Consider the following 22,683-nt stretch of genomic DNA (forward strand, 5'->3'; position numbering starts at 1 on the left):
TAATGAATTATTGCAACTTTACATGACAACCTTTACACACACACACAAAGGCTACCATATACAGCAGGCTAAAGTCATGACATCCGCACACAAGTGCATGCGCGCAGGCACACACACACACACACACACACACACACACACACACACACACACACACACACACACACACACACACACACACACACACACACACACACACACACACACGCAATAGAGGAGTAGAAATATGATTACCGTTCCTAAATTTCTACCCAGAGGCATCAATTAGTTGCATCAATCAACTAGAAGCAGAACACTGCTGGTCAACAACATTTGGTACAGTATACAGTCTACAACAGACCGTCCACTGTATTTATTTACAAGCATTTGATTTCTCCCAACTAGAGGAGTCTTATTGTCACATTATCTAATTAAAACAACGGCATGGGGCTATTCTATAAGATTCATGACAAATAATCAGTGGTCAGTCATCAACGGTGCATAAACCCCCCCAACCCCCCGCCCCCCAGCAGCCTTTCAAAAAAAATCTTTCCCTGACTCAACTGCGTCAGTACACATGGCCTTCTGACTGCATAATTAAAAGGTTAAAGTAATTACTGGGCGGCATATTATAGTGCAGTGCTTATTCTCCATCAGTACCAAGTATGGAAAATCACTGGGCTTTCGGGGTCACAGGTTACAAGCTACTGATAGCTCATTTCGACAAAGCAAGCCGCCCATTTCAACAGAACATCAGCATTCATTGTCCATTAATCTGCCTTGCAATTAATTAAAATACACATGCATCTGTGTGTTTGTTATCAGCCTGTATCCAGGCACATTAAAAGGTATCCAGGCCGTGCCCTCCTAGTGACGCAACAGCTTCAGCATCTCGAAGAGATTTGAAAGTCGATGATAATCAGGCTAATTAAAAGGTAGGGTATGTCATTTTTAGCAGTTTATTCCTCATAGTATTTTTGCTGCCCATTCACAAATGTTAAGTTTTTCATGTACTGTATATTTCACCACCCCCATCAATTTTTAAGTGTTCATTATGACGTTGTGAACAGTTAATATCAGTTTATTACTAAACGAATATCAATTGCATGAATGGGAAGCCGAAATTTTGAAAATAAACGACTAAACTTACATACACTTCCTTTAATACACCTAGATCGTCTCTGCGTTCTCCATCAGTCCGTGTCCAGGCTCCGGCAGTATTGGGGAGTAAAATTTATCACAGTCTCCATGACGATACCATTAGATATCAATCTCTTAAGGCAGCGATTCGATTATTTTCAATACTTAAGAATGCCCCGCGATACGATACGATTCGATCGTCGGCCGTATGATTGATTCATCGATACATATTGATTATTATTTATATCCTCAGTATTCTGTCTCCCTGTGTTCCCCATTAGTCCGTTAATTTTGAAAATTACATACACTTCCTTTAATACACCTAGAGCGTCTCTGCGTTCTCCATCAGTCCGTGTCCAGACTCCGGTAGTACTGGGTCTCCCTGCGGTGCTGCTGGACGGGCATGTCCCTCCGCGTGTCCCGTAGCTTCTGCAGGTCCACGGGCACCAGGGCCAGGCCCGGCTCCGAGGCGCCCAGGTCCGCCAGCACCGTGCCCCAGGGGTCCACGGCCAGGGCGTGCCCGTAGGACGAGCGCTTGGGGTGGTGGGCGCCCACCTGGGCCGCCGCAAACAGGAAGCTCTGGGTCTCTACCGCCCTGGCTCGCAGGAGAACCTACCGGAGGAGGAGAGAGAGAGAGAGAGAGAGAGAGAGACAGAGAGAGAGAAAGGAGGTTCACACATAGGCACTACTACATCATATTACTAATGTAGTTTCATTCTTGTTCCACCTCCCTGTAGTTGATCATTTGAATTGATCATGAATGATGACCCTTGATTCTTTGTTTGAACAACTAGTTCCAACTTACCTCTCACCATGATATCATGGGAAGTTTGAGTCTATACATACCAGAACATATACGTGACCATCATAATGACGGTGGGAACATGGCCATTTTTTGTGTACCACTTTAAAATGTTAAAACTCCTACAATAAATGGAGAATATAACAATGAGTAATATTTTCATGCAAACCAAAGATATTCCTTAGAGGTAAATGGATTTCTGTTTGAGAAATTTAGCTCCAAGAAGTGCATTGCATGATGGTACATGCATGATGATGCATGATGGGTAAATGCACTTTGTGTAAGCACACTTTGAATATATTTGGATGAAGCATAATCATGGTGCACTTAGAAAAAGTATACTTCCAATATGTTAAAGTGATTTACTTTAAAGCGCACTATAGAAAATCACACTTCGAAGTCACTTGGGTGAAGTATATCAAAGTGCATTTAAAAAAAGTGCAATTGCAATATGTTATTAAAAAATACACTTTTAGTAAGTTCACTATTAGAACACTATTAGTATATTCCTCTAAATACACTTTAGCCAAACATCTTCTAAGTGCACTTTATGTATGGTTCGCAAAGTGTACTTTCTTTGAGAGCAACTTAATTACATCTAATTTTAAGTACACTTTAAATAAGCATATTGTAAACATACTTTTTCTGCGCACAAAAAGTGTGAGTGCGCTTTTAACATGCTAAGTACACTTCAGTCGTGCTTTTATTGTACTAAATTGAACCACTTTTTCACCTGGGACTGCATTTTTGTTAACGTACGTATACAATAAATTAAGAATAATATAAAGCATTTAAAATGTTCAAGATATTTTTGGGTCTTTTATGCCTTTATTTAGGATAGGATAGTGAGGGAGGGACAGGATATTAGAAGCAGATGGGGAAGGAGTGGAAAAATGGTTGCAGGTCGCACTGGAACACAGGTCCCTGGTGCCCCTAGGCCAGCGGCATACTAATATAACCCCTACTTCCAGAAGACAGGAGGTCAACACAGGCTGCTACTACTAATACCACTTAGTGGTGTCAACAATAATCGATTCGGCAATACAATGCAGTGCAGGGCATGGACAATTCAATTCAATGCGGCAAGTTCCATAATCGATGCGGCCACTTTTCTAAGTTTCAATTACTTCCGTGGATATTTCGGGAACAAATGAATGTTAAATGAAATAAAAGCACTTCAGAGCATTGAAAACTGCAAGACTGATACAGAAAACAGTCAATAAAATGTTGCTCAGTGTCTGACTACTTGTATTGCCTCATCATGACTGATGAAACATTTGCTTTGCTTTCAGTAGAAATGTAATGCATTGCAATGCATTGTAGAATTGAATTGAATTGAATCAAATCGCTAGCCTCGCAAGCCATCCTACGTACTTCCGCCAAAGGATTGGCTCCACTACTGTAGTCTGGCCGTGCTTCTCCGTGCTTCTCTGTTCTCGCCGTGCTTGGAGCAGTAGAATTTAGATCGCAACGCCCCCCCAGAAAACAGCCAATAAGCGAATACGCCCCCCACGTGGGGGCGAAAGGGGGAGGACGCTCGTGACAATGACGTACACATCTGCGCCAGAGCCATTGGTCTGCGCTATGTTGTTGTTGAGTAACTGCCAACGATTGGGTGAGAGGTGTCCAATAATTTCAAACCATAACTGAGTGCAAACTTCCTGCTTCCTACAATCGCTTCAGAGCAAACAAATGCCAGACCATGAATACGAAATGAAATGATAGTATAATGGTTTGGTCAGGACCAGGCTATCAAATCGCTACCTCCCGAATCGTAATCGAATCGAATCATGAGGGCAGTGCCAATGCACACCACTACTACTACCATGCACACTTCTCCTACTACTGCCATTACTAGCCATTATAACAACTATGTACAGCATGCAACTGCTCCTGACATACGGGAGAACGTAGGAGCTTAACGCCGGTTACGCACTTCTTACCCTAGCTATGAAAATAATTAATAATCATAATCCTCATAGCAGATTATCCAGTATAAGGAATGCAAATGAATGTGCTTCAGTTTCACAGGACAGAAACATGCTTTATAACTGTTCTGTAGTACATTTTGCAATGTGTATGTCTGAACAAATTCACCTACATTAACAATTCATATATCTATTAAATTCCGCTTTTCCTACTCTACTCTGTAGTTCCCAAATGAGTTCCCATTCAGCAAGTTCAAAAAAAGGATGCAAGTAGTGCCTCAACATGCAATGCCTCAAGTGAGAAATTAACAACTTGTTCAGCTGGCTCTGATCGTTGTGTAATGTGTAATCCGCGGAGAGCATAAACGGTCCAAGGTCCTGCAAAAATCCCTTTTTTCACGCATGTATGCTTGTTATGCTGCAATACAACCAAATGGTAGATTATGCCACAATACAAGACTTAGTGAGCATAAATCCGCCATACGACGGGGAGACATAACGTCCCCGGTCGCAAGACATTTTATTGAACATAATCATACCCTTGGAGACTTGACATGTATAGGGATTGAACAAATTCAAACACCTCGGAGAGGGCGCAATGTAGACAGAATGCTTCTCAAGAGAGAGGCATTTTGGATACATTGTCTCCAATCCATGTCGCCAGGGGGCATGAACGAAGACTTTGATTTATCACCTTTCCTCTAATGCCCCTCTAGATTTTCCAAGTTTTTTCATGTTCTTTCCGGTGCCTGCTTCTGTTTTTTATGTGTTATGAGATTTAGCCTTGTTGACTTAACCATATGTATATTTATGGCTTTTTGTTCGCATGTTGCTAATTGTTAAAAATACATCTCTATTGTTTTTGTAGACTTATTTGTGCTGATCCAGGGTGGCGCGATGGGCGCTCCAATTAATGAACGGCTTTCAGGCCTGATGCTTTGGAGCGCGCACTGCGTCATCCCCAATCAGCAACAGGTGAGCTAAGGAGACGCCTAGATAAAACTCAGGAAGTAGCTTAGTAAGATGAGACACTGACGAAGGCAACAGCCGAAACGTTTGTCTACACTTCTGCTGCTATGTAAATAAAAAAATTAAAAAGAAGAAAAGAAGAACCCGAGTGCGATCCACTTTTTCACCTTCAAAGTTATTCAACTGGAGACGCACCACACGGAAGAGCGCGGTGTATGAACTACTACTAGATTATGCCACAATACCTCAGGGCAGCATACTGTAAAAGACTAATGGAGCAAAGTTAAGATCAGGCCTAATTTGTGCAAATAGACGCATCATTGTGTTAATGATTGGCCAGGACCAAAAATCCATTATGGTACTTGTTAGGTACTTAGTACAAATACCTGGTAGGTGTCTACATGGTAGTTCAAAGTGGGGATCTGTTTCCAGGCTGCATGGTTGGGCGTGCGTTGAGGTGCTTGCCTGTAGTGGCTCATATCATACATTAAAAATATAGAATTTGTGCACACCTGAATTAAAGTTCACTTTCACCAGCGTCATCCCATCCCTATATTTTCCTGTTAATCTGCACAAGTTCTGCAAGTGGAATGCTTCACCATTGGCTGAAAATTCATAGTACTTCACTGATACGACATGATACAGAGTCTTTGGTAATAAATTACGACTTGGTCATTGTCATTCTGGTAACAACAAGCTTATAAAAGGTGTCTTATAACATGAAATGGGCAGGGGATGTTTGAGAACATAACACTGTGTCTAACATGTCCATATAAATAGGAGCAACATTCACTCTGAACACTTTTGTTCTTTTTGGAGTACTGATCAAACTATAAAGTCAATGGAAAACAAGACAAAAGACTGCACTATGGCCCTACCGTGGCGCTAATGGCACTCGTCTGCTAAGCAGCCGACCCAGGTTCGATTCCCAGTCCCTGTCCCTCGACGGCCATTCCCCCGTCTCTCTCCCAACTCACTTACTGTCTCTCCTCCACTATTCCTGTATCATAAAAAAGCAAACAAAGGCTTGAAAAGCCCCTCAAACAATACTTAAGAAGGCTGCACTATACGTCCTCTCCAAAAGGTACTACATACATACATGTAGCATGCCAATAGCGCATGAAAATAATGCTTTTACACTCCATGGTCCTGCCATAGACCTCACTGTACAAAGAGGAATTACTAGCCCCCTCTTGTGTCACCATTGTGCCAAGAGCTGGTGGTCTACCTTGATGGGTCATGACAGAATCCTAGATGTATAGCTTGATTTGTATGAGCTATGGACATTCCATGTTTAGTAGAGACACGGTGTCTAGAACTCCCTCGGCCCATTTAGGGAAAATGTTGACCCTGCATGACCGTGCATGGGCCATCAGTGTTGCACAGTGCGCCTCTGCACTCACTGTGCATAAGACGGATTAGTGGTCCCGCTCTCGTGCAATCTTTGTTCCAGGAACCAGCTTGCCATGAAGGGTCTTGGCATGTTCACCATTTCCGACAGAACTCGGTGCTCTCTCTTACCTCCCAGTGGGCAGTGCCAGTTGCTACGGTGAAAGCAGAGGGATAGGTCAGAATATCGGCCCCGTGCCGCTGAAGGGCCAATGAGTGCTCAGGAAAGCGTAGATCGTAGCACACAGCCAGCCCCACCTGTGCATGGAGAGAGGAGAAGGGAGAGAGGAGAAAGGGGCTGGGGATGAGTATGTAGACACATTACATACTGACACTTTCATCCAAAGCGACTTAGCTATAGGGTATTTGTCACAGTCCCTGGAGCAATGTGGGGTTATGTGTCTTACTTACTGGTACGGGAGTTGAACTTCTAACCCTTTGATTATGTTATGATCATCAAATGTATGACAAAGAAAACACATTACAAGCAAAATTATAGCTGCAAATAATTATTATTTATTAATTGTAATTAATGTAATTTAAATTACACAACTGGATGGCACAATAGCTGTATGACTAGAGGACTGAAGTAATGCATTCAAGACCGCGTTCACACACACACACACACACACACACACAACCACACACACACACACACACACACACACACACACACACACACACACACACACACACACACACACACACACACACACACACACACACACACACACACACACACACACACACACACACACACACACACACACACACACACACACACACACACACGATGAGAAAAGCTGCTTTTTCCAAACCACCACCCCTGTTAGAGCTGAGTGGGGGATGGGGAATACAAAGCCTGGAATTTGATGCAGAGGTATTTCATTGATTTGGGTTTAGGAACACTCACTCATGTTAGAGCTTTAAAGTGACCAATCGAAACACAGAAAGACTGGTTTGTTTATTGTTTTACTCAATTTAACGGTCAATAAAAGTATAACACATGAGCTTTTCAGTGAGCGCAAAGCTGGTTGATCGTTTAAGGGACTTGAATTCTTACTTGAGCTGAATTTGATTCATTACACTACATATAATTACAATAAACTTTCCTGACGCTTTCATGCCAATTGAATTACATTCTGCAAAACTGAGTTCTGTAGGTACAAGGTTACTCTACCAGACTGGTAAACTATAGTTTAAATGGCATGCATCATGCATCGCGAGGTAACTCTTCTCATTAAGTAAATGAAATGACAACAACTGGACTACTGTAGCTAAATGTCAGGGGAACCTCTTCAACCTGGCCTGTGAGCGTCTCCCTGTTTTCCCTACAAATGGAAAGTGCAGTAAGTACAGTAACATTGAAACAGACAAGAAGGCTTTCAAAGTACTGGTATCAGGTTGGATATTGTAGTTGATGCAAATTTGATATTGTAATATCTCTAAAACGGGACACATTTGGACCATAGGCCTACAGCTTTGTCACAAGATAAAGTAGGTGTGAAGCAAGCCATTTTCAGTCCACACTGAATTTTGACTAAATATGTAGTTACTGCACTTTTGTGAGAAACTTTTTCACAGACCCCCCTAGCAATGCACGGCAGACCCTCAGGGATCTCTGGACCACAGTTTGAGAAGCTACTGACCTTGCCGATAGGAGTCTGGACGGGAGGCACCAGGGCGGGGCCGGGGATGGTGAAGGCGCTCTCCTTCAGGGACACACCTTTCTCCACCAGCTCCACGTCAAAGAGGTGCCCCTTCCTGTACACACTCACAATCTCACCTGTGGACGGTCCACAAATACACATATAGTAGAGATAGCATTAAGTACAGTACTTCTCCACCTTATAAAGTCCTGCCCATTTCGTATCATTGCGTGCGTTAACAGAATTTCCGGTCAGCTAGTTCCATGGCTTGCTCCAGTTAATGGTCGGCATTGAAGTCTGTGGACTCCACTGCACAACCGGAAAGCCAGTAAGAGCTCCAATGCTAGCAATGCCACACCCGTGTAACTAGCGGACAATAAACACACTGCACCACTGACGTATACACATCAGGGCACTACGCACACCTACTGTAAACTGTAGACACTAACAGTGTCATCTGTAGATGGAAGATCTATTATAACAATCATCATTACTATCACATTACATTGCAGTGCATTTGGCAGACGCTTTTTAACCAAAGCGACTTACAATCGAGGACTCATACAATACAATAACACAATAAATAGAGGAAGCAGAGGAAATGCTTTACATAGACAACACCACAAATAATTTTATATACTATACTATATATTATACTTTTCACCTTCCAACTGATTCCCACAAGGGATTGCTCATGGTGAGTGTGGGTGTGTGTCTGTGTGCTGTGCATGTGCCTAAATCATGATCATGCCTCTACATGCAGATGAACACCATGTGCTAGAACATATTATATGGTATGTGTGCATGCTTTACGGCCACTTTACATCACTGGACTACTTCTAGGCAACTTATCAGGACACCTTAGTTTAAACCTTGTTGTACTGGAGTTTTTGTATTTTTTTATATTATTTCATTTGTTATCTACTTATGTCTGTGTATGTGTATGTTTGAGCCATCTGAAAATATACATTGTCTGTACGCGATGTACATGTGTTACATGTCTTGCAATGAATATTATGCGTACAGCATCTTGCATTGGCTTGCAATGAATATAAGGTGTATGCTGCAAGACACTTTCATTTCCTTCAGGATAAATGAATGAACTGTACTCTGCTCTACTCTACTACCTTGAGCGTTGATGATGATGTGACTGTTGTAGATGCGCTGTGTGCTCGCCCAGCTCTCCCCTTGCTCGTGGAATCCACCCAGGGACAGCCATACTCCTAGCTTCCTTTCACACACACACACAGGCAAACAGAGGCACTTCAGACATTGAAGCAACACTGAAGCATGTACTTTCTTAACCCTTTCATGAAGGGCCTGTTATCACATTACTCTCATCAAAATGGTAATCACCATGTCGTAATCTGTTATTTAAGACCAGGGCTCTAAATGAACACCAGCCAAATGCTGGTGAAAATTCAATATGCCGCGGGTAGAAAAGAAAACTTACTAGTCACTTTCACTAATAGTGAGTGTATGTGTGTCAAGTAAGATCTACTTGCCAAATTGGCTAATGATGAAAAAAGTTAATTCATAGCCATGCTTCAGACCCATGGGAATGTCATAGCACTGTTGTTATGAGGTAGGTAGCCTCTTACTATAGATGGGGTCGCCGGCGGGCCTATTCACTATTTGCTGAAACTACTCAACTACATCATAATGACATTGCTACTATGACATTACAGAGAGCCTTAAGTGACTTATTAAGACATAGCCATTACAATTTCGGTGACAGTAGGGTTATAACAGGCTCTGCGCTAAGGGGTTAAACTAAAACAACAACAACAGTGTCACCTGGCAAGCTCAGAGTAGCGCGTGACGGTCTCTCCCGCGAGCGTCTCAGACAGCTCCAGGGTCTGCTTCACGCTGGAGCCGATGTAGTCAAAGCCCTCTGGGAGGAAGACCATGCTGGCCCCCGCCGCCCCTGCCTCCTCCACCAGCCGTGACCCCAACGCCAAGTTCGCCGCCTTGTCCGCGGTGCAGGTCATCTGGCACAAGGCAGCCACGGGGTGGGTGGAGGTGGAGGACATCCTGAATGGAACACATTGGAAATTGTAATTAGAGGTAAAAGGTGCACCGTGTACTAATTTTAGCAGTTTCTTTACAGAATTCATGCTGTCCATTCACAAATACATTCTTCACGAATACTTATCACCACCATCAAATTCTAAGTATTCATTATGACTGGGAAGATTGCACTTTTCATTCATGTAAAGGGGGATCTTCTCCATTGTCCGTCATTTCCGAATTTCCAGGAATAGATATTTTTAGCTACAAAACGTACTACACTTCGGTCATACTAGTAAATATTAGTCTATATGTTTTTATTTACTTTTAGCTAACAGTCTTAAAAAGCTTGAATTTGGCAATAGGCAGCAGTTTCAATGAGGAGCATTAGTTGCGATACCTACTCTGGCCACCATCCTATACAGTGCACCTTTAAATAGATCTGTATCTCTATCTAATTGCTACCACTTCCACTCGTCAGGGCGGTCACCTTGACAACAAACAGCCTCCACCTTGACCAGGCCCCCAGAATATATGAAGATTTCATTCTATGAAATTAATGTTATTTAGGGCTAGCTTGAGTTGGGGAATGATGCTGCTTTAGGTGCTCTGAAGGCCTTTGGTGGCACGGGCCAAAAGGCTTTCACCATTTTTTTACCTCTCCTGTCAAGACCATGTCAAGTCTTAAGAGGTTCGTTACAAGTGTGTATGTACGTATAAAATAAAAGTACAAAGTATACAAAGTATACAGATAGTTACAGTAGTTTACAGACAGTTAAAGGTCATCTAGGGTTAGGAATAAGGTCATCTGGCACATGGCAGCTATGGGGTGGGTGGAGTAGGACATCCTGAATGGAACACATTGTAGTGGAAATTATAATGAGAATTAATTAGCTCTGTTGACTCAGATGACCTGTCTCATTATTACCACTTCCACTCGTCGGGGTTTCCCAGAGCATTAAGGCAACGGCCGCTGACAGCTTTGCCAGGCCTAGGACAAAATCATCTGAAAGGCCCCCCCTCTTAATAAATACGTACAATGTAATGGGGAGGGAGCCTATTCAGTTGTCCCTGGGCCTGGGAAAACAGACCCCTTTGTAGTCGTCCCCCGTCATCGTTAAGGGCGTTAAGGGGCGCTGACAGCTTTTGCCAGGGCCAGGAAAAAATCATCTGAAAGGCCCTCCTCTTAATACATACAGTTCATTTGTCCCTGGGCCTGGGCCAACAGACCCCTTTGTCCTCGTCCCCTGTCAGCTTCCCTGGTTAAGGCGGTCGGTCACCTTGACAACAAACATCTTCCACCTTGACAAGGTCCCCAGAAAATATGAAGCTTTTGTTCTCTGAATGCTAAATACCTGGGCTTCAGAACAGGGCCATGGGCAGCTATGAGGTGGGTGGAGGACACGGACATCCTGTATTGATATTATAACGAGCATTAATTAGCTCCATGTACTCAAACACCCTGGGCGCTTCTCAAAACCTAGTGCGCACACTTCCAAGTGTATCAAGCCTAATTAGTCACGCCCAGTGATTGGATACTCTTTATTAGTCACACCCAGAGATTGGATACTCCATAGAGTTCACCAAAGAGTATCCAATCACTGGGCGTGACTAATTAGGCTTGATACACTTGGAAGTGTGCGCACTAGGTTTTGAGAAATGCCCCCCGTGTCTTTACTAAACACTTCCACTTGTTTTTGCCTATAACACCAGCCCCTCACTCAGCCCCACCTGCTTTCCTACGATATTACGATTGGCTCAGTCCATTGCCTATGTACCAATGGGCCACCACATGTGGACGGTAGGCCTGTATCTAAAAAATAAGCAAAACAAACAAACACCCAACAGCATCAGCCCCTGAGTACTGTCAACCCTGTGTGGGACAGCCAAGGCTTAGCGGTTAAGGAGATGGGCTTTAGATCAGACAGCTGCAGGTTCAAATCCCACCATCTCACTGCATGACTGAGGTGCCCTTGAGCAAGGCCGCACACTGCTCCAGGGACTGTGACCAATACCCTGTAAATCACTGTGGATTAAAAAAAAGTGTCAGCTTAGTGTAATGTAATGTATACCAGATTGCCAGTCCAGCCCTGCCCAATATTTTTGAGAGCGAGAGGACGTGCATAAAATCCTTCCAGACTGGTGATTCGGTATACCGGTACATCCTCCCCTGTACAAATAGCAATTTAATGTAGGCCTATACAGCACCACCATCCCATTACATGTAAAGATCGACTACTGTTTTCGATTAGTGTAACCGAGGTGTTCCCGCCTTTATCATGATAGCAATGTTACCATGTGACAGGAAAGTAATGGGGTGAGAGAGATGGGGTAGGGCTGGGAAATGAATGACCCAGGTCGAACCAAACACATGTCCCCATGTAGGCCTACTACCGCCTGGTAAGCTTATGGTATGAGTGCTCCCCGCAGTGTGCCACGGCAAGTCCCAAGACCAGAGCCTACCTATTTATCAGCAGCAGGTGACACAAGACGGCCAGAGGTGGGTGGAGGATAAGGACACATTGAGATTCAATTAGACCACCCGCCCGCACTCTAGCTCCTGCCTCCCAAAATGTCTGTGCACGCCACGGATTACAAGGGCCTCCCCTCCTTACAAAAAGCATCCCATTACAGATCAGAATTTTATTGACATCTTTTTGGCGTGTAATTTTTTTTTAACACGTTTGCACCAGTTGATATCTGTGTAGTATTAAATGTTCAAAGGTCTCAAAGGCAGTGAAGGCCAAATCCCACGCGCGCACACACACTAAAAATAAGAAGACTGTGGTATTGACAGATAATCAATGACTAGTTATTCAACTCTATCATGCATTATCCCATTTGAGGTGAAAAGCTGTGATTTGTCTCCACCTAGTGTTTAAACTAAGCTACGACAGGTGGAAAATTCTCATAATTCTTTACACACTGCATGTTGGCAAGTCTATGTCCATTTGCAACTCAGCGGCATGATTCATACTGAATACAGTTCACTCCATTTGTGTGTTGTATGATAACATTGTTCTGGTTTTATTGTAACAACTCTGATGCTCATCCTACTTCTTGAATTCTCATGCTACTGCGACACACGATATGGCCATTTAGTAAGGCAAGGCAAGGCAAGTTTATTTATATAGCGCATTTCATACACAGGTGCAACTCAATGTGCTTCACAAAGTTAGCAAATGTAAATGAAAGGAAACAGGGAAGAAAGAAGGAAATGAATTAGAGTCAAAAAACATTTAAAACATTAAGATAAAACATAAGTTAAAAATAATAATAAAATAAAATAAAACAAATTAAATAAACATAAAAATAAAAATAATAATAATAAAAAAGAATGATATGTAATTTAAGATAGGGGAAAGCATCTGAGAACAGCTTTGTCTTGAGTCTAGATTTAAAGCTATCAATAGTGGGTGCATTTTTTACGTCATCTGGAAGCTGGTTCCAAAGCTTTGAAGCATAGAAGCTAAAGGCTGCCTCTCCACACTTTGTTTTGACTTTTGGAATCACCAGCAAATTCTTCTCCGTTGACCTTAGTGACCTGGTTGGTGCATACAGCTGAAACATATCCAGTAGATATGTGGGTCCCATTCCATTTAATGATTTAAACATAAGTAGCATTGCCTTAAAATCAATTCTGTAGCTTACTGGGAGCCAATGCAGCGATCTTAAAATTGGAGTAGTGTGGTCGAACTTCCTTGTCTTTGTAAGAACCCTTGCAGCTGCATTTTGTACAAGTTGAAGCTGTTTAATGGTCTTATTGGGGAGGCCAGTAAAAAGACTGTTACAGTAATCAACTTTACTAGAAATGAAGGCATGTACAAACCCCAACTCCGTAGCCTAGAAATCTAGACGCCCCTAGCGACCGCAAATTGGCTGCGCTAGGCTACCAACTCCGATGAAGTTGGGATGTTTTGTAAAATGTAAATAAAAACAGAATACAATGATTTGCATACCTTCTAAAACCTGCTTTCAGTTGAATACACAACAACGACAAGATATTTGATGTTCAAACTGATCACATTTATTTTGTTTTTTATATTTTTAATCAAATCTAATTATATTTCTCCAACACGTTCCAATGAAGTTGGGACAGGGACAACAAAAGACTGGGGAAATGGGAAAAATGCTCAAAGAACACCTGTTTGGAAGATTCCACAGGTACTCAGGTTAATTGGGAACAGGTGAGTGTCATGATTAGGTATAAAAACAGCTTCCCCCAAATGCTCAGTTGTTCACAGCAAAGATGGGGCGAGGTACACCACTTTGTGAAGAACTCCGTGAGAAAATAGTCCAGATGTTTCAGAACAACGTTTCTCAGCGTGCAATTGCAAAGAATTTAAGTATTTCACCATCCACGGTTCATAATATCATCAAAAGATACAGAGAATCTGGTGAAATCTCCACATGTAAGCGGCAAGGACGAAAGCCAATCCTGGATGCCCGGGACCTTCGATCACTCAGGGTCCACTGCATCAAAAACAGACATCAGTGTGTGAAAGATATTGCCAGGTGGGCTCAGGATTGCTTCAAAAAAACACTGTCAGTTAACACAGTTCGTCGCTACATCACCAAATGCCAGCTGAACTGGTACCATGCCAAGTGAAAGCCATTTATCAATAACCTCCAGAAGTGCAGACGCCTTCTCTGTGCCCGAGCTCACTTGAAATGGAGAAATACAACGTGGAAAAGTGTGCTATGGTCTGATAAGTCTTCATTTCAGATTGTTCTGGGAAACCAAGGCCGTCGTGTTCTCCGGACAAAAGAGGAGAAAGACCATCCAGACTGCTATCAACGCAAAGTTCAAAAGCCAGCATCTGTGATGGTATGGGGGTGTATTAGTGCTAAAGGCATGGGTAACTTGCACTTCTGTGAAGGTAATATCAATGCTGTAAGGTATAATGAAGTTTTGGAGCAGCACATGTTGCCATCCAGACACCGGCTTTTTCGGGGATGTCCTTGCATCTTTCAGCAGGACAATGCCAGACCCCATTCTGCTCGGGTTACAAAAGCGTGGCTTCATAGTAAAGGAGTTCAGGTACTGGAATGGCCTGCCTGCAGTTCAGATCTGTCCCCTATTGAAAATGTATGGCGCATAATGAAGAGAAGAATACGCCAAAGGAGACCCTACACAGTTGAACAGCTGAAATTGTACATCAAGGAAGAATGGGGAAGAATTCCACCTGAAAAGCTAAAGCAATTAGAGTCTTCAGTTCCCAGACGCTTATTGAGTGTTCTTAAAAGAAGAGGGGATGTAACACAGTGGTAAACTGTCCTCCGTCCCAACTTCATTGGAACGTGTTGGAGAAATATAATTAGAAATGATTAAAAATATAAAAAACAAAATAAATGTGATCAGTTTGAACATCAAATATCTTGTCTTTGTTGTGTATTCAACTGAAAACAGGTTTTAGAAGGTATGCAAATCATTGTATTCTGTTTTTATTTAAGCTTACATTTTACAAAACGTCCCAACTTCATCGGAGTTGGGGTTTGTATTAGCTTCTCCAGATCATTAAACAAAGGCGTAGGTCAGAGGGCTTCGGCGTTCTGTTTTGTAGTGCGAAGGTGCTCTTTGGTTAGGCGTAGCTTAGAGATGTATGATGAAATCCAAGGCACTCTTCGTCTTCATTAAAAAGCTTTTAATTAAATGTAGCTAGTTAATATTTGAACATTAAAAATATGAACTAGCTACATTTAATTAAAAGCTTTTTGATGAAGACGAAGAGTGCATTGGATTTCATCATACTTCTCCAGATCATGTTTAGACATCAGGCCCCTAAATTTAGAGACGTTTTTTATGTGATAAAATGCAGACTTAGTAATAGCTTTCATGTGACGGTTGAAGTTTAGGTCACTGTCAATGAGGACCCCAAGAACTGTTTCCCTTGCTTTCAGTCCCTTCGTTTCAAGGATAGTAGCAATCTTTTGTCTCTCCTCTCTTTTCCCAAATAGAATTACTTCAGTTTTATCTGTGTTCAGCTGGAGGAAATTGTGAGACATCCATTTGTTAATTTGGTCCATGCAATGATAGAGTGATTCAAGGGGGGTGTAGTAGTCATTGGGGGACATAGATAAGTAGAGCTGGGTATCATCCGCATAGCTATGGTAATTTATGGATTTATTCTCGATAATGTGTCCCAGTGGCAACATACAGATTGAACAGTAGTGGTCCCAGAATGGAGCCCTGGGGGACCCCACAATTCAGAGACATCGGTGATGAGGTATGTCTTCCAATGGCGACAAAAAAACTTCTTTGTTGTAGGTACGATTTTCCACTTGATCACTATGCCTGTAAAGCCAACCCAGTGTTCCAGTCTATGTAGTAGAATGATTAACTGTATCGAAAGCTGCGCTTAAATCTAATAGCACCAAGACGGATGATTTGCCAGCATCAGAATTCAATCTTATGTCATTCATAACTTTAATAAGAGCTGTTTCAGTGCTGTGGTAGGCACGGAAACCTGATTGAAACTTATCAAAATAGCTATTAGACATTAGAAAAGCAGTTAATTGGTTAAAAACAATTTTCTCTATTATTTTACCCATGAATGGTAGATTGGATATGGGCCTATAGTTGTTTAGTACCAGTGCATCCAGGTTGTTCTTTTTCAGTAGGGGTTTCACAACTGCTTCTTTCAGACAGCCTGGGAATATGCCTGTTTGTAGTGAGGTGTTGATGATCTGAAGTACATATGGTGATATAGATGTAAGATGGATTTGAAGAAGGCTGTTGGTAGAATATCTAAGTCAGATGTAGAGGAGCTACGACTTTGTACCGTTCTATTAAGAATGAGCTCACAACTTTTTTATTTGGAGCTTACTGACTGTCAGCCAGCTTTGCTGTTGTTGCTAACATCATTTGACGTGATACGAGCGCTATTCTATAGCCTACAAAAGCTTTATTTCAGACAATCCATGCTCTTACCTGCATTGGCTTATGAGGCTGGATGTCCTTCGACTGAAACGGCAAATTGTAGAAAGATTCGCTCTTAAAACGAGACTGCCAACCATGAGGCAGCAGCAGGTTAACAAGTAACTCCAGTAGGGTCAAAGCACCACTTCGCACGTTTGATTCCCCTCTACGGAAATTCAGAGGCTGTGTTGTTTGATTTTGATGCCAAATACAATATTCAGAACGAGAACATGTGAACTAGACAGTTCAGATGACAGCACCGCCACAGACGAATCCGCCTACATTGACTGGCAGAAAGTGTGTTTATGTATTTTCAGACAGGCGACCGGTGAAGGCACCCAACGAGATATCATTTGGGTCCTTCTGATCCACGGGCGGCTCAGATTGCAAGATGGCAGCCAACAGTAGCAGTAGCACGGGTAGTAAAAGTGGCGGAGGTAAACAGTCTGGCCCGTCTGCTGAGCAGGTAATACAGTAAAATATGTATTAGAATAAATATAGAGAAAGCATTGTAACCTTTTATTGGCTTGGTGTCCATAGCGGACCTCAATTTCTTGAGGATACCTGGCAAGCTTGTATGGGTGCCTGTGTCACGCCAGGGCCACTGCCGTTAGCTAATGGTACTTCTCATAGCGTCTCTTCAATGAGATTATCTAAGCTGTCAAAAAATCGACACGTTCCTAAAATGTCCCAATTAAAAAAAACATGGCTATTTTTGTTTACAGTAGTGGTGGGACTGCTCTGCTCTCAGTATTATGCAGCTACGCTTATCCAGTCTGAATAGCTAGCCTGAAGCACACACCCATTAGAAGGCGTCTAGGATGCATGCATTGCCAAATGCCTCTTGTAGATTTAGCTAGCCACCCTGCTCGCTCAAGACGTCACATTTCTGAAAAAGGAATGAAGTTGAACGCAGCAGGATGGGCGAAGACGGCACTATTCGTGTCCCCATGTGCAGGAAGGAAGGAATTGCTGTCATTTGTAGACATTATAACAGCGAATAACGTTATTCCCAATCCTTTGTGATCATCTGACTGGCTGAATCTGTATGGTAGCCGAGAGGGCGCTGTGTCAGTGATAAATATTATTGGTTTGCTGAAATACGGCATAGTCATTTTCATTATGAGACTGGGGTCATACCTCAGCATAAATATTAGTTGATTGGCTTGTGTTGTCCATAAATTAGATTGTCAACACAACCAGACAAAATATATTCCTTACACAACCACACAGTGTAGGCTAAGAAATAAAACAGCATAAAGTGAGAGAATAGATGTGCATTGAGTTCATATTAGAGTGCATTAGAGATTGTCTATATAATGTGTGTTTTTCTCCATTGTGTTGTCACTGGTTGTTGCATCGCCTTTTGTGACATGTAGGTTGTTCCCATAGATATTGAGTATGATAGTTGAAATTGAATAGAATTTAAAAAAAATAGTGGTATATCCGTCATATCAATTTTCACTTGAGGTATTAAGTGTGTTTACTTCTGCTGGTTGTCCTTTTTGTGTAAGTGTAAGTGATGACCAATGAAGCAGATCTGTCTGTTGGATTACATTTCATTGTATTACACATAGCAGACGCTTTTATGCAAAGCTATTACAGTTATTACAGGGTATTTGGTTATAATCTGGAGCCATGTTGGTTGGGTGGCTTTCTCAATGGGATTTGAACCTGCAACCCTCTGATCGAAAAACCCTCCTTATTGATCCAGGGATCAATCTCTCTTTAAATCTAATATTGAGCGTTGTGACTGGTCTATTGATATGCCTGTTTGTCTCCCTGACTGTGTGTACCGTAGGTGGTGTCCAACTTCCAGCGCATGCGGCAGGAGCAGCGCAGCATGGCGTCGAAGGCGGCGGAGTTTGAGATGGACATCAACGAGCACGGGCTGGTCATCGAGACGCTGAAGGAGGTGGACCCCGGCAGGAAGTGCTTCCGGCTCATGGGCGGAGTCCTGGTGGAGCGCACCGTCAAGGAGGTGCTGCCCGCGCTCGAGAGCAACAAGGAACAGGTGAGATCAGGGCAGCAATATTACTTAAGATGAAACTCATTAGTAATAATGGGTAATTGATCATTAAATCCAGGGCTATAAAGTAACCTTTTTCATCGTTTGCCAATTTGGCTGGTAGATGTGAAATCTTGCTTGCCAAACGTGCACTCTCACAGTCAAAGTGTCTAGAAAGTATTATTTTTTATAAGCCATACTGGGGTGCATTTCTCAAAAGAGAAGTCTGGCCTGTTAGCAACTTTGGTAGTTGCCAATGGGAAAATGCATTAAAAGCAACAAAGTATTCACCCCTGACTTTTTTCCAGCATGTGGTCGGTTCGTGGTGTTAATTCAGAGCCCTGATTAAAACGTAAATATAATTGTTAGTGGCTGTCCTTCCTTGAGACCACCAAAGAACAGGTGGAATCATGTCCGACATGTATTAGTGTTATTTGGGGAAAATAAATATTTTCTACACACCATTCCATTCCACATGTTTTTTGGCGAATGTCCATGACAACTTTTGGCAAATAAATTGGATGGCAGATAGTGAATCGAAAAGTCTCCTGTCATTTGTTGTAGTTGTGCAATTATTTTTTTACTTCCCCTTTAACTCTCACCGCTTGCAGAATAAAAATTGAGATGTATCATTTGGCACTATTGCAGTTGTACACTCATTGTCTCTTTTTCTCTCTTACAGTAGTATCATTTGGCACTATTGCAGTTGTACACTCGCTGTCTCTTTTTCTCTCTTACAGTAGTTCAATGTTGTCCTAATGATAGTTCTTCCTGTTTTTTTTTTAGATTGGCAAGCTCTTGGAGTCGCTGAACACACAGATGCAGAACAAAGGGCGGGAGCTGACGGAATACCGGGAGAAGTACAACATCCGATTGGTCGGCGAGGAGGACAAGAGTAAAGGGGCAGGCAGCTCGTCCAATAAGGAGGCCGGAGACGCGGGCAGTTCTAAGCCCGGCGCAGGGGTGCTCGTGTCGTAACGGACTCTGGAAATGTGCTCAGATGTTTAAACCTCCTGGACATGTGGAGCAGAACAAGAAAGTTTGGCCACATGTGGCTCACGTGTGGTTAGAGTATGGCAGAGGAGTGACCTTAAAAAGCCAGGATGGATGTGACGATGTAATTTGTTGTGGAGGTTGGGGGAGGGGATTTTGGGAGGTCAAAAAATGTTTCATTGATGCAAACAAATTGCTTAGATTTGCTTTCCCTTTCTGTAAGGAAATCGTACAACGTAGTGGGAATTTCTCTTGTTATAATGCCTGACATGTGGCTGTGGAAGTATTGAGTTAAGTCACCATAAAATATTGAGTTGAAATCAACACAAATCTATACAGCTCAGTGTATGGTTGAGGTGGATGGACGGGTTATTTGACAAAGGAATACACAACGTTTCACTGTAACGCTCTTCAGTTTTGAACTCGTTCCATGATAGTCATTGAAATATTTGGCTATGACCCATCTTGTGGCGCACTGCAAACATTTTGGTAGCACTGAAGGAGAACTGGGCATGTTTGAAATCTATTGGTTAGTTCAGTAGCTGGCTTTCAGCAATGCATTGTGGATTTAAAAACGTCATTTTTGTGTACATGTGCAATCTTATTCAAACATTAATATAATATGAAGCCAGACGATACAGCAACATTCAGAATGCAATGCAAGAGTTCTGCCTGGCCAAGGTCATCACCCTTTTACATTCATTTCCCCTTGTCACAACTGTTATGCGATACACCACGTCAAAATTAAACAATGATGCATGTTGTGGAGGGAGACTTTCACTTCTCCCTTGTGCAGTAGAAAGCTAATAGTGTACTCCAAAGTGAACATGAAGTGCTGTCATAGTTGGAGTATTGGTAATTGCCATACTCGGATGTATGGTGATATTCTGTCAAAAAGCATCCTATTTCAAGTCCAAAATGCATTGCTTTGAAGTGAGCCACTCAGCCAGATAATTTCATACAAACCCATTCACACAACAGGAAGGAAAAAAACATACACACACTTGCATCTGCAGGCTGAACTGACTTTTGATGTGAACACAGCCAGTAACATTGCACCACTTGCCATGTAATAATAACTATCTGTGGAGGATACCGTTTTTATGTTTGCCTTTTTGTGTTCATTTATAAAGAAAAGACGTAAAGCATTTCTGTGTGTCAGTGTCTGTCCTTTTGTAATTCCTATGTCTGCAAAGCCGTTTCTTCTTGTTACCCATATGCCTGATGAAGATCCAGGGTGATCGAAGCGTTGCTTTTTAAATACTAAAGTTTATGTTTTGGAGCTTATTGGCAGTGTGCAGACCTACCTCCTTCAACTGCAAAGCAGGTTCTGTGATCTGGAGGCAGGAGAGGGGTTGTTATTCCTCACATCTGGCTGATGGTGTAGTAGTGGATAAAGTGTCACCAGCTAGCTGGTGCTTAATTTCATTCACAAAAGAAGAACTGTCACACTAACTTGTGAAGGAACTAGACCTAGGTAATCACTGGTATTCATATGATCTTGGTTGTGTTTCTATTTAGTTGAAGAACACTACAAAAACAGTAGGCCTATGCATAATGTGTGCATGACTGGGAAGGCGAATGGATTGAGTTATTCTTACTCAAAAGCTGTTATATCAGACAATGGCCCAAAGGGGGTGGCAAATACCCTTCTCAGCGCTGCATGGACTTCTGATGGACACCGGCGCGAGCAGAGCTGGAGGCAGCAGCGCAAGTTTATTGTAACATCACACCTGAGGAGACAGCAATGAAGTCCGTTCGATACATTTACCCGGTAACATTGTAAATTGAACAGCTAAAATCACTGCTTTCGACACAAGGAAAATACCGTCTCTGATGTGCGCACAAATAGGTTATAGTATGAGGTTTTAGGTGTACGCGAAATCAGGCGCAAGCTTGCATAATGGTGTCCCAAGAGCCCAGTTTGTTTTTCCACCAGCATCGACAACCACCACCAAGTAAGTGTGTGATTTTAGGATATTGTGCAATTAAATGCATTACTATGCCTGCCTACCAAGTAGTTAGGCTACCTGGTAGTTGCCTATCTGTAGTTGTGTATTGTAATGAATGGCATTTCGAAGTTTAACTGCAGGTGTTTTAAAATATATATATAACCGGGGTTGGTCAGCAGTATGCAATTGTAGACAAAATAAAACGGGTTTGAACGCAAGATGGGAAAGCATCGGAGACCCATTTTTTATTGTCACGTATACATTTTAATGATCTGTTTGCCCTTTATTTGGTACGCTTTGCTTTCTCTGCAAGAGATAAGTTTAGGCGTCGTCGTGGGTTCGAGTGTTGAGTGAGAGAACTTCAGAGATTTTGCATGCAACTTGCAGGGGGCAACCCGACAGGCAATCTGTCCGCTAGAACCAGCATCTGCAAGCGGGGCCTATGTCGAATCTCAAAATAGTAGGCCTATTTGCTTTATTCATACGAGCTAGTAATGGAAGGTATTTCATTTAGTTTGGTGTTTTTTCGTTTGTACGATTATTAATGTAGTGTGTGCTGCAGGCTGCCACACGGTGGCGCGTGCTCATAGGGCTCTGCAGAGTCTCTATATAGGCCTACGGCTCTGGGGCTCTGCTTCTTCTCAGACATTCTTCTCGTTCTGTAGGCTATGCTTGCATGTTCCACTACGACACATGTGAATGCAAATGTTATAAAATCACAATTTGAGATATTTTGAATCTCGAAAATAAAAAGATCTGTCGACGAGGATGGGATTCGAACCCACGCGTGCAGAGCACAATGGATTAGCAGTCCATCGCCTTAACCACTCGGCCACCTCGTCACGTTGCGTTGCAATCTGGGACACAGTAATATTTGCAAAACCGTTACTGAAATATGTTTATGGTCTTTTATGTCATTGTTCACATTTCCGACCATTCGGATGT

At 42.5% G+C, this 22,683-nt stretch overlaps 2 protein-coding genes and 1 non-coding gene across 3 annotated transcripts; 1 reads left to right on the forward strand and 2 right to left on the reverse strand.

The window, feature by feature from the left end:
- Nucleotides 1–507: 507 nt before the first annotated feature.
- Nucleotides 508–17,114, reverse strand: nit1 (nitrilase 1). Its single transcript, XM_063186434.1, has 6 exons — nucleotides 16,798–17,114; nucleotides 9,654–9,890; nucleotides 8,984–9,087; nucleotides 7,857–7,993; nucleotides 6,340–6,465; nucleotides 508–1,731 (listed from the first exon to the last, which is right to left on the reverse strand). Exons 1-6 carry the CDS (start codon nucleotides 16,881–16,883, stop codon nucleotides 1,465–1,467), a joined length of 957 nt encoding a protein of 318 aa, XP_063042504.1. The 5' UTR covers nucleotides 16,884–17,114; the 3' UTR covers nucleotides 508–1,464.
- A 20-nt stretch (nucleotides 17,115–17,134) lies between these two features.
- Nucleotides 17,135–20,934, forward strand: pfdn2 (prefoldin subunit 2). Its single transcript, XM_063186435.1, has 3 exons — nucleotides 17,135–17,251; nucleotides 18,587–18,799; nucleotides 19,580–20,934. Exons 1-3 carry the CDS (start codon nucleotides 17,177–17,179, stop codon nucleotides 19,769–19,771), a joined length of 480 nt encoding a protein of 159 aa, XP_063042505.1. The 5' UTR covers nucleotides 17,135–17,176; the 3' UTR covers nucleotides 19,772–20,934.
- A 1,564-nt stretch (nucleotides 20,935–22,498) lies between these two features.
- Nucleotides 22,499–22,580, reverse strand: trnas-gcu (transfer RNA serine (anticodon GCU)). The gene has a single exon. It is a non-coding gene; the product is annotated as a tRNA-Ser (tRNA).
- Nucleotides 22,581–22,683: the final 103 nt, after the last annotated feature.

Source organism: Engraulis encrasicolus, chromosome 21 (genome assembly GCF_034702125.1).
Source record: "Engraulis encrasicolus isolate BLACKSEA-1 chromosome 21, IST_EnEncr_1.0, whole genome shotgun sequence".
Lineage (NCBI taxonomy): Eukaryota > Metazoa > Chordata > Actinopteri > Clupeiformes > Engraulidae > Engraulis > Engraulis encrasicolus.